An 11,305-nucleotide genomic window follows, 5' to 3' on the forward strand; every position below is an offset into this window, starting at 1 on the left:
AGTTCCTATAACTGGTTATGATCGGTACACAATTATGATATACTGCAAGACCAGCTCCACCCCCTCTTAGTGTGCCTGTGTGGTTTCATTTTATTATTATGACGATCTTTACCGCATTCTCACATGTGCTCTATGTCAGACTAGATCGAGGAGGTTGCTATGTCCTTGAAGTATTCTCTTGTGGTGCTATTGCTGCTGCTGTTCTGCGGAGGGAGGTTAGTGTTGGAGCAGTTCTATGGAGACCAGGATTGTGAGATGACCTGGATGTACCAGTGGCCGCAATACCTGGTATATACTGTAGTAGTATGGAGAGTCTGCATAATAAATAATTTATTTGTTAAGGCCTCTATGCCTATGGGTGGGTAGATTAATATCGACGACCCTAGACGTCTAGCCTGGCTTGCATGCTGTAAAATGGGAAAACCCTAGCTGTACTTGTAAAATGGGAAACCCCGTACCCAATGTAGGCAGTACCCTTGGATGCTACAGTAGAGAACTCCTACCCTCAATATGGCCTCTTCCTCTATGCTGAAGGGTGAGTATTCATATCATTATTATTATTTAGTTAACGTCTCCGCTATACAGGGACAAGAGGGAGGATGCCATTGATGTGCCTCAGGGCTCACTATCTGGTGTGCCAGTTCTCTTCATCCCCGGCAATGCTGGCAGTCACAGACAAGGCAAGTGAATGTGTGTGTAATGTAATCAATGGTTCAGAGATTCTTTCGGCTGCCATAACTTGAATTCCGTGGATCCAATGTTAATTTTTTTATGATTTCCTGAAAGCTTAGAAAAAAATAGTTGAAATGGTGTCATCAAAAATCATATTTGAGAGATAAAAGTATTCGCCAATTTGGCGATACCATGGATTATAGCCCATGGTCCAAGGCCGAAAAATGACAAATTAGGGCCGAAAGGAAATTTTGGATTGAAACACATCATTTGAAAGGTCTTGTTCTAAGCTTTCAGAAAATCATAAAATTTTTGACATTGGATCAACGGTACTCAAGTTATGGCTGTTGAAAGATGTTCAACTACAACCCCCCCTCCCCGTTTAAGGAATCGTTGTATGAAATTACCCATCCGCCCACTCTCACAGCTCGCTCATCTGCTTCCATTGCTCTGAGGATGCATTCTGCTGAGTTTTCTGGTGCCCACTATTTTGACTTCTTCACTGTCAAGCTAAACGAGGCAAGCTTGTGTGTGCAAGTGTTGTAAGGTGTGGCTAACCTTTGACCTCTGTAGGAGCTGTCGGGACTGTTTGGTGGCGTACTACTTAGACAAACAGGTAAGAATAAAGAACGTATAGCTTATAATTTTAGACATTGGTGATTTTTCTGAAATGGGCGTTATATAGGATTGTGCATTTTCACAATTAGCATTAATTTTCGTAACACACACACACACACACACACACACACACACACACACACACAAACACGCACGCACGCACACGCACACACACACACACGTAGTTATAAGCCAGTGTATGATTGTGAGAGGGGATTTAATGTTTCCCCCTTGTTCACAGAGTACGTATGTGTGTGCATACGTCACATCCTCTCTCTCTATTCTCATCTCTCCCAACCACCACGGTCTGTTGTCATCATCGCGCACTCCATGGTAAGCCATTATTGTAACCCATCACCATGGTAACGGTAGACACCGGCAGGGAGGTGTAGTGGCTCGAGCATTATTCACATACCATGGCTTCAATGCATCGACTGTACACACCATCATCGCCATGGCATCTCCGCTGAGTAGACCAGGTTCGTGTGTACTTTAAATAACTATTGATAATGTTTCATTAATTTATCCATTACAGTCATTAGTTTTGATTCTCTGCTACATGGTTTCTACGAGCGAGAGGGTGTGGTCAATATGAGTCATGTGACCCTCGTATCTATAGCCGGGGGTAAGAGAGATGTGATGGTCCCCACGGCCATCACTCCACATCAAGGAGCCATCAACCTAGCAGTAAGTATGTATATACACGTTTAGAACATTTTCACAAAATTTCAGCCAATTTGATAGCTATTTTTGAGAGCCCATAATTTGTGTTCAAATTGTCCGGTTTCAAAACTAATTGATGCATTCAATAGCTCTCAGAATTACCTTTCCAATGATGTGCGACTCTTACTCCTCCCCTATACAGTCCCCAGCTGTTCCGAGGAACTGGGTGTCTAGTGATCATCGTGCCATCGTGTGGTGAGTGTTACCCTGTCATGAACCATCGTTCAGAGCACCCCCCTCTGTAGGTGTCGTAGGTTACAGCTGGCTCTGATACGCGGACTCTTCCTATTACAAGATGGCCGGGAGCTGACTCGAGATAAGACTAGGAGAGACCTCACACTGACACACCTCCTATTACGAGGGACGGAAATCCCCTTACCTACAACAAAACCTGCTGCAGTACTTCAGTTTAAGTCATCACAAGTTGTCATGGTGAATGCTACTGATGGATGGTCCAGTCTCAGAGGGGGGGTGGGGGCTGGGAAGTACGTGGGCGTACAGCTGAGTGGCCACGCTCCTATACATGTCATATCTAATACAGTAAGTTGATTGGTTAGCCTAATAATTATAGTGTATAGTAGGTATTTTTTTATTTTTTTAACAGTATTTACAATTGTATATACTCACTCGTGATGATAGGGCTTCCCTCTGCATAGGGTCAAAGGTCGTGGGTGTTCCTCTGTGATCAAACCTCAAACTGGTAAGTTAATTAGTTCACAATTACCTGACACTTTAGTGTTGCTCTCTGTAGCTCCGATGTGTCCTCTAGAGCTTCTTTATTGCCTCCAAAACTGGGTGTGGTCAAGGCTGTATCATTGTTGCCGGGTGACTGGGAGGGAAAGTCCCTACTTGTTATTGCTCAGCCCACTAAACTACACCCAAAATCAGTTAAAAAGGTTCGATTTTTATAACCGTATGATCTCTATTAACTGCTTATACAGGGATTCTTGTCAGTACATCAATGCATTGGAGATGATCAATTACCACTCTCTCTATGGGGTAAGATGTTGATTAGAACACGCCCCCACAGGCACAAGCCTCACACGCCCCCACTCTCACAATTCACATGCCCCCACAGGCACAAGCCTCACATCAGCACAGCCTCACATGCCCCCACCCTCACAATTCACACACTCCACAGGCACAAGCCTCACAATAGCACAGCCTCACTGCTCGTTGATGAACTTCTCTCTCCCAGGACTACAAGAGGTAAAGGTTTTCCTGACTACTAGAAGTGATCTGGTTTGCCCGCAGCCATAAGAGTTGGTATAATAATTGTAAGGGAAATCCCATACTCCATGTGGTAGCGACATTGAAGGTAGTGAAGTCAAAAGTCCCTAGGCTTCCAAGAGAATCGTTTGTACATGTAGCTACTAGAGTTAGCTCTGTAACTAGAGTTGGCTCTGTAACTAGAGTTCTGATGCACCAAATTCAATGATTTTCTGAAAGCTTAGAAGGAGCTCCTTCAGATGGTATGCTCAAATCCCAAATTTGGAACGGGCCATAATTTCCCATTTTACCGTGTATAGCTAGCCCATGGTATTTTGTCAACAACAGGCCAAAAGTTCATTTTAACACATCATCCGAAAGGCCTCTCAAAGCTTTCAGAAAATCAGAAAATTAGCTGCACAGTTGCACCTCTATAAAGCATGATTGTATAGTTCAATAAGTTCGTTTTTCCTGCAGGTTTGGGAGAGCTACACAGCTGTCATCAGTAGTAGTTGTGGGGAGGTTGTAGCTACACTCTCCACACCGTGGTACGCCCACACACCCATCACACAATCACATCCCTCACACCCTCACAACCTCAGCGTATCACTCAGTCTACTGGTGAGTGTGTTGGACAACTACCTCTAGCTACATGTACGTTAAAACTATGGGGGAATGCCTCTTCAGGTACCCACTCCGAGCAGCCACACCCCCCATCTCCTTATATGGAGCCCTCCAGACTGCCCCCTCACCATCCGAGTGACCTCTGATCTCTTGGAGTCTCTTGACAAGCTCTCCGTCCTCTACACCCCCCTATTGTTGCCGTGGGTTACAGCCGTGTGCATTGCTGGATCTGGGTGGAGCCTTGGTATCGAGCTACTGGCCGTTACCACTCTATACGGACTCACCAGGTGTGTGGGCGTGTGTGTGTGTGATGTGTGAGGGTACAATTATATAATCAGGGAAATTAGAGGATTTCAGAAGGAATTTTTAATTCAAACATAATAAAAATTATATCAACATTGCCCTCCCTCCCCTAAAATCTAAAATAAACTCTGAATAGTGTTTGACAGATATTCCGTCCTCACAGTAATGGTTGGATCCCGTACACTGACTGGCAGCTGCTCTCCGCCTCTCGTCTCTGGGGGGCGTGGACCCCTCTCCTTGTCCACCTAATAGCCCGTGCTATCGCTAGTCTGCTAACTCACATGACTCGACTGATTGCAGCCTTACTGCATAAGATATGCTGTGGACGAGAGACGTACATCATGTGGGTGTGGCTTGTGATGGGTGTGCCTGGTGTGATGGTGTGCAGTGGTGTGGGCGGAGTGTGTCTACTAGTTGGCTGGCTCTTTAAGGTACATGTACTTATAGCAAAATCAACTTTTTGATATTTTTACCACAGGCCTCTCAGAAGTGGTTTAGTGGTTTATTATATTTATGATCTTTACCACATGCAGGCCTCTGCTGACGGGCAGGTGGGACTTTTGCCAGTGATTGTGTGTGTGGAGGTACTGACTGTGCCAGCCTTAGGATCGTGGGTCAAGGGACTCAGGTGTAGTTTAGCTTGTCATGTATGACAATGTACCGTATTGCTAGAGCATCAAACATATGCGCAAAAATCTAAAATTAATCCTTGCCAGAACGTAATAGTTAGCTCACTAAAGGGTCAATTTATGATTTGGCTCATTCGCAAAGATTTTTCATCTACAAAATATTCTAGTAAACGGTAGTACACACATGTACTGTTTAGAAGCGCATGTCCAGGACTTCCTTCATACATAGTTATCATTCTAAGCCTCATGCCTGTGTATTGACTTGTACACACTGTTATAATCATGCCCAAATGCTACCTACTGTTGTGGGTAGACCTGGTTCATGTGTCCTTGGTAATGATGTCATTGCTCCTCTATTCAGTGCACAGTCCCAACTGTACCCTGACCCACACTTGGCTGGAATGTTAGCAACAGTTTGTGTTGCCCTGGCTACCGCTTGGCAGGGGGCTCCTCTACACAAGGACAGGTGAATCTGATGTGTGGGGATACCTGTGTGTTGTGTGAGGGTACCTGTGTGATGTGTGGGGATGCCTGTGTGTGATGCCTGTGTGATGTGTGGGGGTGCCTGTGTGTTGTGTGAGGGTATCTGTGTGTTGTGTGAGGGTATCTGTGTGTTGTGTGAGGATACCTGTGTGATGTGTGGGGGTACCTGTGTGTTGTGTGAGGGTACCTGTGTGATGTGTAGGGGTGGTACCTGTGTGTTGTGTGAGGGTACCTGTGTGATGTGTAGGGGTGGTACCTGTGTGATGTGTGGGGGTGCCTGTGTGATGTGTGAGGGTATCTGTGTGATGTGTGGGGGTATCTGTGTGTTGTGTGGGGGTACCTGTGTGTTGTGTGATGCCTGTGTGATGTGTGGGGGTACCTGTGTGTTGTGTGATATGTGTGATGCCTGTGTGATGTGTGGGGGTACCTGTGTGTTGTGTGATGTGTGGGGGTACCTGTCTGGTTGTGGTCATTCCCATAATGATATACTGAGAATAAATTAATGTTTAATAAGAGCACGTGACCTCTGTGCTAGGATACTGCAAGACAGGTTTGGGTAACTAACTGCCTCCTAAACTCTTGCTAGTTTATTACCCAAACAAGTAGACTGTGAACTCTTCACATTTTGTCCTTTGATTAAGGAGTTACAGTTACAATACAGTATAGAGTTTCCTAGGTGGAAGTGAGTAAAGGCCTGTGTATACACTGTGTCTGTAGGCATGATATGATACAATATAGTGTATGTATTTCCAGTGGCTCTGTTGTTGGTGGTGGGAAGTAAACATTGTGTTCAAAGCTCTCCTTGGCACCATAATTACTCAGTGTCCATTTGATCAATAGTCATTTCTTTGAACTTTGTGATTCACATATGATAAGGCTTCCATGAAATGTTTGCTTTGATTGCCCATTAACTACCTAATTCTAGAGCAATTTTATCCCAACTTTGAAGCTGTTTTTTGATGTGGATTATTTGTTTGCACTATTTGAAGCTAATGTATCCACACACCCACACAACACACATACACACACCTCCCCCTCACACACACACACACACACACACACACCTCCCCCTCACACACACACACACACACACACAGACACACTGGATACTGGGAGGCCTTGCTGGCTATGATGCTCCTATGTTACTGTACAGTCCATGTCTACAGAATCACTGGATTTGTATTAGCCTATATGACACTCAGACTGGTTGAACTAGTAGTAGCCAGCTAGCCTATATGACACTCAGACTGGTTGAACTAGTAGTAGCCAGCTAGCCTATATGACACTCAGACTGGTTGAACTAGTAGTAGCCAGCTAGCCTATATGACACTCAGACTGGTTGAACTAGTAGTAGCCAGCTAGCCTATATGACACTCAGACTGGTTGAACTAGTAGTAGCCAGCTAGCCTTATGATGACACTCAGACTGGTTGAACTAGTAGTAGCCAGCTAGCCTTATGATGACACTCAGACTGGTTGTAGCCAGCTAGCTCACATCTGACATAATCATAGCAGCCTACTATACACCAGACTCTAGTATAATTACTATAGATTCATTTCATTTTCTGTTAAAATGTTGTATAATAATAATATATTATTGAGTCAAATTGATTGAGCAAGATATGTTTTAAAGGTGCTTGTGTGTGAGGAGAAGTGACTGAAGCAAGCAATGAGAGCAGAGGTTATAATTATTATACATTCTGAACTGTACAAAGAAGAAAAAAAAAGAGTATAGAGATCGATGTCTCAGTCTATTCTCTCCACGCGTCCGATGACCTTCCCCTGAAACAATGGCAGTGGTAGGGCATCTTGTGAGCATTCTTCCAAGAACTCCCCCACATCTTCCAAATAGCTTTTAAAGAAATATCTGCATAGGGGATCAAAGAGAGCTCATAAAGTGCATGTCTAGCAGCTATGAAATAGCATCCTGGTCAAGTTACAAAACAGAATGCCCCAATAGTTAAGAGTAAGATAAGGAAGACCCACTTCAAAGGCACCTATAGACTACAGTGGTGTAGTTATCAGCTATCAAGTGACACCATCACAGCACACACCACAGGAAAGGGTGGACAATTGATCACCAAATAACATAACACAGAACACAATTTCAAGCTATCCACACCTTACTATAATACTAGCTAAAAAATAAACACCTAACTACCTCATATTAACAAAAAGATGCCATAGACTTTAGGGAACCAAACACACTAGCTGCTTCACCACTGACACACAACACACACACACACACACCTGAAGTTTCCTGGTCTCTTTAAGACCTTCTCCTTGAAGTCTGCCAGAGTGATGTTTGTGCCAGGCACTCGCATTGCAAATGGTGTTGGGATCTGGTCCAAGTGGTAGACAACCAGCGTTTGTCCTTTGGGTGGGGCCACTACAGAGTTAGGGGGAGGGGCAACGTGATGGTGTTCCACAATTGGAGAGGGGGCCATCTGTGACGCATGTTGCTGTCTGCTGGAGCGTCTCGGAGCTGTCAGTTGTCGTCTGTGATACCTGTGAGTGTGTGTGTGGAGTGTGGAGTGTGAGAGTGTGTGGAGTGTGATGAGTGTGTAGCTATCAACAAATCTAGTGGAGAGTTAATTATTGGTAACCTAAGTAGCCAATTGGTCTACACACAAAACCACTAGCATTGGCTGGGTGTCTTGGCATGCTGTTAGTGTACACAACTTGTTGTGGCTTAGAGAATGGGATGAGTTTAGTTAGACTAGCAGCCTCTGCATATCAAAGAATATAACATACCTCAAATGGTTGGATTCATCATTATCTGAGTAGGTGGGTCTGTGAGAAGAGCGACGAGGAATAAATAAATCTGAAGCACTTGAATGGCTAGTCATCGTGAAGCAAGATGAGCTGTCATCGCTTGAATATGCCTCAGGGAAGTTGCCGTACGGTCTTCCTTTAGCGTGTCTGTCTGCTGGTGGGTGAGATCGTATACTGGGTACTAGTGGATTGAGGGACTCGGGGTGTGGGGAGGCGTGCATTAAAGTCATAGCAGCTGCTCGTGCATCTCGCTCCCTCTCAGAGGTGCGGTCGCGTAAACTGTCCATTTGGTAGACATACTGGGTGAGTCGATCATGTTTGGGAGTCACAAGACCACTGGTTGCCATAGTATCGCCAACGCCAGAATCAGAGGTGGTAGATAGCACTGAGCTGGCACCAGATGTCCGACTGAAACTAGCCTCGACCTGAAATCATATGACAGAAACAGGTATGACAGGAATGGCATTCTTGAACTATAGCTGTACACACACGTATGCTAAGGTTTTAATTAACACAATATAACATATTGCAGTTTTCACAGCACATACCTTGTTGGTGATCTCCATATCTTTTAGTGCTGCCTGGACTTCACACAGCGCTAAGTTGTTGATATGAAGAAGGTCTTTGGGAGGGGATACCGGCTTGGGGAATTGAAGTTGAAGTTGATTGGCTGGTTCACGATCTCCATTGACAACAGTGTCATATTGCAGATATTTGATGGTCTCTGGAAGGTCATACCACTCGAGCGCCTGCACAGAACAATGGGAAACAGGTCATGAGTGCTACTAAAGCTACAAAGCGTAGACAGTTAGGTGCCAAGTAGAGGTGGTCTGAAAGAGATCAAAGAGTTTGCTATTCTCAAAGGATGTGTGGGGGTGGTGGCAACAGAGCTTCAAAGGGACGCAGTTTGATAACACATGTTTCAAACACCATACTACTACAATCACAGTGCATACCATTATATCATCGTAGTTCATTTTCTGTTGCCTTGCTCTGTCTCTCACACGCTGGGTCATGCCGTCTCTGTCCATGATGACAGCCCGCAGTCTGTCTACCACAAGGGCTGCAAATTTCTCATCAGTAACAGGCTTGTCTTTAGTTACATAGGTCGAGCTGTGGGGACCTCTCCGGTGGCTACGAGGCTGTGTGTGTGTGTGTTGTGTGTGTGTTGTAAAGCGTCTGCAAATGAATTCTGTGCATAGTTGACTCAAAATACAGTCTAACTTAATGACATTCACATGAGACTGTGGATAGCAATATGGAAGCATAGCAGAGGAGACAACGTTTACATGGAAGTTAATGTTATTACCTTGTGGTCTTCACAGTCTGAGATAGCATTCCTGGAGGTTGGAAATGGTCTGGATAACTGCTGCATCACATAACTTCTTGGTCCCAGGTCACTTCTGTGTGTGTGTGTGTGTGTGTGTGTGTGTGTGTGTGTGTGTGTGTGTGTGTGTGTGTGTGTGCAGTGTAAGGTGTTTGTGTGCGATGCTATATGATATTGGTATGTTCTATGATATTGGTATGTTGTGTAAGCGTGTGAAAACCCTTACATACCAGACATCAGAGAAATTACAGAGGAATGAATAATAATTATTAAGGAACTTACTCTGTTGAGAAGCTTGACAAAGAGGCAGAGTCCTCTGACCCTGAGTGCTGTAGAGACCCCCCTCCACACACGTTCAGCGTAGGGTTGGCCATGCTAGGTGTAAACACTGATGACGCCAGGGAGATGTTATCAGCAAGGCTGGCGTAACTTGGACAATCCGCAAACACACCAGAGACGAGAAACTGACGCAGTTCATTCTTGTTCATCACTCCCCATATCTCCTTCTGTGCTTGCATGAATAGATCAGGAGTAACTCTCTTTGATTCCAGCCCCATCTTTATGTTTCGTCTTGTAAAATCCTGCAGTGTGACTCTCTGTGTAGCTGAGCTCTTGATAAACTTGACATAGATGGCTTTAGCCACATCATAGAGGTACTGCTGTCCTTCTGAGGGTACCCTCTTATAGTGTTCGCAGGCTAACCAAAAGTTGAGGTTACGAGTAGTGCACTGATCTTTGAGAAATCGCATAAACAGGCCGAAGAGACGGTTGTCTTGTATCACAGTGTCCAATGTAACAGGCTTCCTTATTTTCTGTATGCTGTCAGCATAGCTGTCCGACACGGCAGAAGGTGCATTGCTTGGAACTGGCGAGGGAGAGTAGATACGAGCCATTCTTTCCCGAGTCAGCTCGCTACCTCCTTCTTGCTCTTCCTCCAACAGAGTACCAGTTGCTTCCTCACTTCTCTCTGCTTCGACAAAGGTCTCTGTAGCTTCGACTTCTTCATTTTCTGAGTCACTGCCACCTAAGTTCTGGATAGCAAACTCCAACGCCATATCAGGATCACAGTCAATTGGGTCCATGGCTAGCTCTTCTGTTAGTTTTGATTCTTGAGACACACAATGGAGACTAGCTCTACGCTAAGTACTAAACTTCAGACTTGGCTCAACTAAGCAGTTATGAGCGTTTGCACTGTATAATATTCAATGAGGGAAATTTCACTTTGAGTAGAGAAGCCCCTAGTTAATTAATGAGCTGCGGTCAGTGTGGGAAACATCAAAGGAAGCCAACTTGTAATTAATGCCTTTGAGCAATGTTCAGAGTTGACAATATAGAGCCCACACTATTTATATGCATGAGAATTTACAGTTAGTGGTATGCACACTTATTCAAGCATTCCCAACCACTGCACATGTGGCCACTCAATAGTCTAGCATCAAACAGATTTGGTGCAAACACACTCCCAATTATTAGCCAACTGTGAGGTATCACTTTATGTGAAGTAAAGCCATATCCTACACCTGTTAATGGGCCACAAAGAAGGCAAAAGGTAGCTGTTAATTCTGTTAGCTTTAACTCATGCAAATACCAATGCTAATACAGCAAGCTTGTTTACAGTACCTAGTACAGTATGAAAACTTCAAAGACAATCTGGCTTATTCACAGACAAGCACCATTGATGTGCACATGTTCAACAATCATAATGAATACAGAAATGTTGGGGAGGTTTAACCACAAATATGATTAAAGAGTGTCTTATAATTATATTAAGTATAGAAAATGCATTGATATACAGAGAAAAATTAATATCTGTGTTCAGTTTCTGAAAAAAACAACGACAAGTTCGAAAATTGTTCAATGCCTGTGAGCTTGCTTGCACTTCTCCAGTTCTATGGACAGCTCCCTGACCTTCTGGGTCCAGTAGCCACTGCTCTGTTGCAGCT

At 44.4% G+C, this 11,305-nt stretch overlaps 3 protein-coding genes across 7 annotated transcripts in view; 1 reads left to right on the top strand and 2 right to left on the bottom strand.

Moving 5' to 3' along the window:
• Positions 1-12: 12 nt before the first annotated feature.
• On the top strand, positions 13-6,810 carry LOC135351871 (GPI inositol-deacylase-like). 3 transcript variants are annotated; one of them, XM_064550981.1, is made up of 21 exons: positions 13-288; positions 468-535; positions 586-680; positions 1,100-1,191; positions 1,246-1,288; positions 1,532-1,623; positions 1,673-1,769; positions 1,826-1,977; positions 2,156-2,208; positions 2,259-2,553; positions 2,670-2,713; positions 2,765-2,909; positions 2,955-3,012; positions 3,155-3,222; positions 3,700-3,843; positions 3,910-4,133; positions 4,313-4,580; positions 4,683-4,777; positions 5,140-5,244; positions 6,353-6,448; positions 6,625-6,810. In XM_064550981.1, exons 1-21 carry the CDS (start codon positions 160-162, stop codon positions 6,665-6,667), a joined length of 2,406 nt encoding a protein of 801 aa, XP_064407051.1. In that variant the 5' UTR covers positions 13-159; the 3' UTR covers positions 6,668-6,810. The 3 variants fall into 3 exon arrangements, with proteins under 3 accessions (XP_064407051.1, XP_064407050.1, XP_064407052.1); XM_064550980.1 differs by lacking the exon at positions 6,625-6,810 and having other exon boundaries at positions 6,353-6,596; XM_064550982.1 differs by lacking the exon at positions 6,625-6,810 and having other exon boundaries at positions 6,359-6,596.
• A 24-nt stretch (positions 6,811-6,834) lies between these two features.
• On the bottom strand, positions 6,835-10,602 carry LOC135351872 (uncharacterized). The gene is made up of 7 exons (XM_064550983.1): positions 9,645-10,602; positions 9,345-9,438; positions 8,992-9,177; positions 8,584-8,784; positions 8,015-8,460; positions 7,511-7,768; positions 6,835-7,127 (listed from the first exon to the last, which is right to left on the bottom strand). The coding sequence occupies exons 1-7, from the start codon at positions 10,442-10,444 to the stop codon at positions 7,007-7,009; spliced, it is 2,106 nt and encodes a 701-aa protein (XP_064407053.1). The 5' UTR covers positions 10,445-10,602; the 3' UTR covers positions 6,835-7,006.
• Positions 10,603-10,991: 389 nt separating this feature from the next.
• LOC135351866 (plectin-like) overlaps positions 10,992-11,305 on the bottom strand; it is a 13,928-nt gene continuing 13,614 nt past the window's right edge. For all 3 annotated transcript variants that reach the window (XM_064550973.1, XM_064550971.1, XM_064550972.1), the window contains one exon: positions 10,992-11,305. This exon is cut by the window's right edge and continues 10 nt beyond it. In XM_064550973.1, the coding sequence (XP_064407043.1) occupies positions 11,217-11,305 (89 nt within the window). In that variant the 3' untranslated portion in view covers positions 10,992-11,216.

Source organism: Halichondria panicea, chromosome 17, assembly GCF_963675165.1.
Source record: "Halichondria panicea chromosome 17, odHalPani1.1, whole genome shotgun sequence".
Classification (NCBI taxonomy): Eukaryota; Metazoa; Porifera; class Demospongiae; order Suberitida; family Halichondriidae; genus Halichondria; species Halichondria panicea.

What these genes read in the sequence shown, in the direction of transcription:
- LOC135351871 (XM_064550981.1), top strand. Translation starts at nt 160, where the DNA reads ATGTCCTTGAAGTATTCTCTTGTGGTGCTATTGCTGCTGCTGTTCTGC. An exon ending in CTCTTCCTCTATGCTGAAGG is followed by an intron (nt 536 to 585) that starts GTGAGTATTCAT and finishes TCCGCTATACAG; the next exon opens with GGACAAGAGGGAGGATGCCA. An exon ending in ACTCTATACGGACTCACCAG is followed by an intron (nt 4,134 to 4,312) that starts GTGTGTGGGCGT and finishes CCGTCCTCACAG; the next exon opens with TAATGGTTGGATCCCGTACA.
- LOC135351872 (XM_064550983.1), bottom strand. Translation starts at nt 10,444, where the DNA reads ATGGACCCAATTGACTGTGATCCTGATATGGCGTTGGAGTTTGCTATC. An exon ending in TGAACTACGATGATATAATG is followed by an intron (nt 8,785 to 8,991) that starts GTATGCACTGTG and finishes TGTTCTGTGCAG; the next exon opens with GCGCTCGAGTGGTATGACCT. An exon ending in AAGAGACCAGGAAACTTCAG is followed by an intron (nt 7,128 to 7,510) that starts GTGTGTGTGTGT and finishes TCCCCTATGCAG; the next exon opens with ATATTTCTTTAAAAGCTATT.